The 2009-nt window shown below is 36.7% G+C and overlaps 1 protein-coding gene across 6 annotated transcripts in view; it reads right to left on the bottom strand.

Annotated features, from left to right (window-relative positions):
- Positions 1–1658: 1658 nt before the first annotated feature.
- Positions 1659–2009, bottom strand: part of TMEM71 (transmembrane protein 71) — a 55722-nt gene continuing 55371 nt past the window's right edge. For 5 of the 6 annotated variants that reach the window (XM_017875159.1, XM_017875163.1, XM_017875167.1 and 2 more), the window contains one exon: positions 1659–2005. In XM_017875159.1, the coding sequence (XP_017730648.1) occupies positions 1942–2005 (64 nt within the window). In that variant the 3' untranslated portion in view covers positions 1659–1941. The remainder of the gene's footprint in view (positions 2006–2009) is intronic. The other variant, XM_017875168.1, reaches the window with a different exon arrangement.

Genomic DNA, 2009 nt, shown 5'->3' with positions numbered 1-2009 from the left:
AGACAATGTTTGATAATTCCTCTCTTTATATTGCATCTCATTCATGCCAATTCTCCAAGAAACTAGATTTGAGAACCCTGAGATACAAGAAAAAAGGTGAAGGTCATCATTGTCTCTGAAAGATGACTCTTTTCATTTAATGTTTCACCTCATGGAAAACTTTCTCTTGGGTTAGCTTTTCTGGCGAGCGTGACTCACACAGCCTTTGATCACCGAGGCACCAGGCCCCTCTCATGTAACCTTCTCTGCAACAATCAGTAGTAGGGAAAGTAAGGGCTGTGAGTCAGACAGGCTTGGCTTCAAAATCTAGATCTCCCACTCACCCTCTTGGGAAACCCTTGGGAAAGTTATTCAACCTGTCTAAGGTTATTAAATGTATAAAATGGCAATTATCCTATCTGCTATATTAGACAGGGTTGTCCAGAGATACAGAAACAATAGGATATATGATATATTATAAACATATATATTACATATGTCACATATATTATACATAATCACATATATTATATGTCCTATTTGTTATATGTGATGAATTAGAAATATATAATTTTTTGTATATTATGTGTAATACATGTATATCTATATTACACATCCTATTGGGTCTGTTTCTCTGGAAAACCTTAACTAATACAGTATACACTATATATATGGAAAGAGAGAGAGAAATTTTAAGGAATTGGCTTACACAATTGTAGTGAGCTGACAAGTCCAGAATTCATAGGGCAAGATGGCAGTCTGGAAATTCAGGTGAGAGATGATGTTACTGTCTTGACTCTATGGGCTGGAAACTCAGGCAGAATGTTTATATTGCAATTTGGGGGCAGACTTCCTTCTTCTTTGGTAAACATCCGTCTTTGCTCTTAAGGCTTTCAATGTGTTGAATGAGGCCCACCCACATTATGGAGGATAATCTGCTTTATTTAATGTCAACTGATTACAAACATTAATCACATCCACAAAATACCTTCACAGGAACATCTAGACTAGTTTTTGACCAAACGACTGTTCATCATGATATATCCAAGTTGACACACAAAATTAACCATCACACCTGCCTAGCTAAAGTGGTTGTTATGAGATTTAACAGAACATGCAATGTGAACTTGCGAGGGGCAGGATCAGGCACAGAATAAAAGTTCCCCAGTGATCGTATTTTCTATTACTGTTAACTTATTGCCACTGTGATCATTTATTTTCTTCTCCTCACTACCTGTTTCTGATACTTTGTCTCTCCTTTCACATCTCATCTTTCTCTGCTCTCAAAAAGAGAAGACAATACCATTATTCCCATTAACCCAAAGGAAGAATTCATCTAAATTACCAGAGAATCTGACCTTGTAAATGTTTTCAAAGAAATGCATTTTTTGGCTCTAGAGTATATTTGACACTTGTAATTACATGCTTAGCTGGTTCTCAGTCTGCTATGACATCTGCTCCTTGAGAGTAGAATTGTATTTCCTTCACTTAAAAAATCCTTGGTTCCTAGCAAGTGCCAGGTAATTATCAGGTGATCAATGATAATAATGATTGATTGGATTGATTGAACTCATGGATGAATGAGCTAGAACAACTATAAATCATTTATACTTTCTAGAGCAGCAAAGTAATATTTCTAGTAAAAGGCATTAAAAGACGCATAAGTCAAAACAATGATGTTCAATTCAGAAGGACTGAATCTCTAAAATTTATTAGGCATACATTTTTGGTAACTGGGTATTATGTACCAAATGTTTTTGTACCCATAAGATTCATATGCTGAAGCTCTAATCCCCAATGTTATGGTATTTGGAGGTGGGGACTTTGGAAAATGATCTGGTCATGATAATGTGTCCTCTATGAATGGGGTTTGCTCCCTTATAAAAAGAGGAGGAGACCCTGGATCTTTCTTTCCAACATGTGAAGCTGAAACAAGAAGACTGCCATCTGCAAACCAGGAAGTTAGCCCTCACCAGACACGGAATCAGCTGGCACCTTGATCTTGAGATTTGCAGCCTCTAGAATTCTGA

Source organism: Rhinopithecus bieti, unplaced genomic scaffold (genome assembly GCF_001698545.2).
Source record: "Rhinopithecus bieti isolate Rb0 unplaced genomic scaffold, ASM169854v2 scaffold_7212, whole genome shotgun sequence".
NCBI lineage: Eukaryota > Metazoa > Chordata > Mammalia > Primates > Cercopithecidae > Rhinopithecus > Rhinopithecus bieti.
This window is presented reverse-complemented; position numbering and strand designations above follow the sequence as displayed.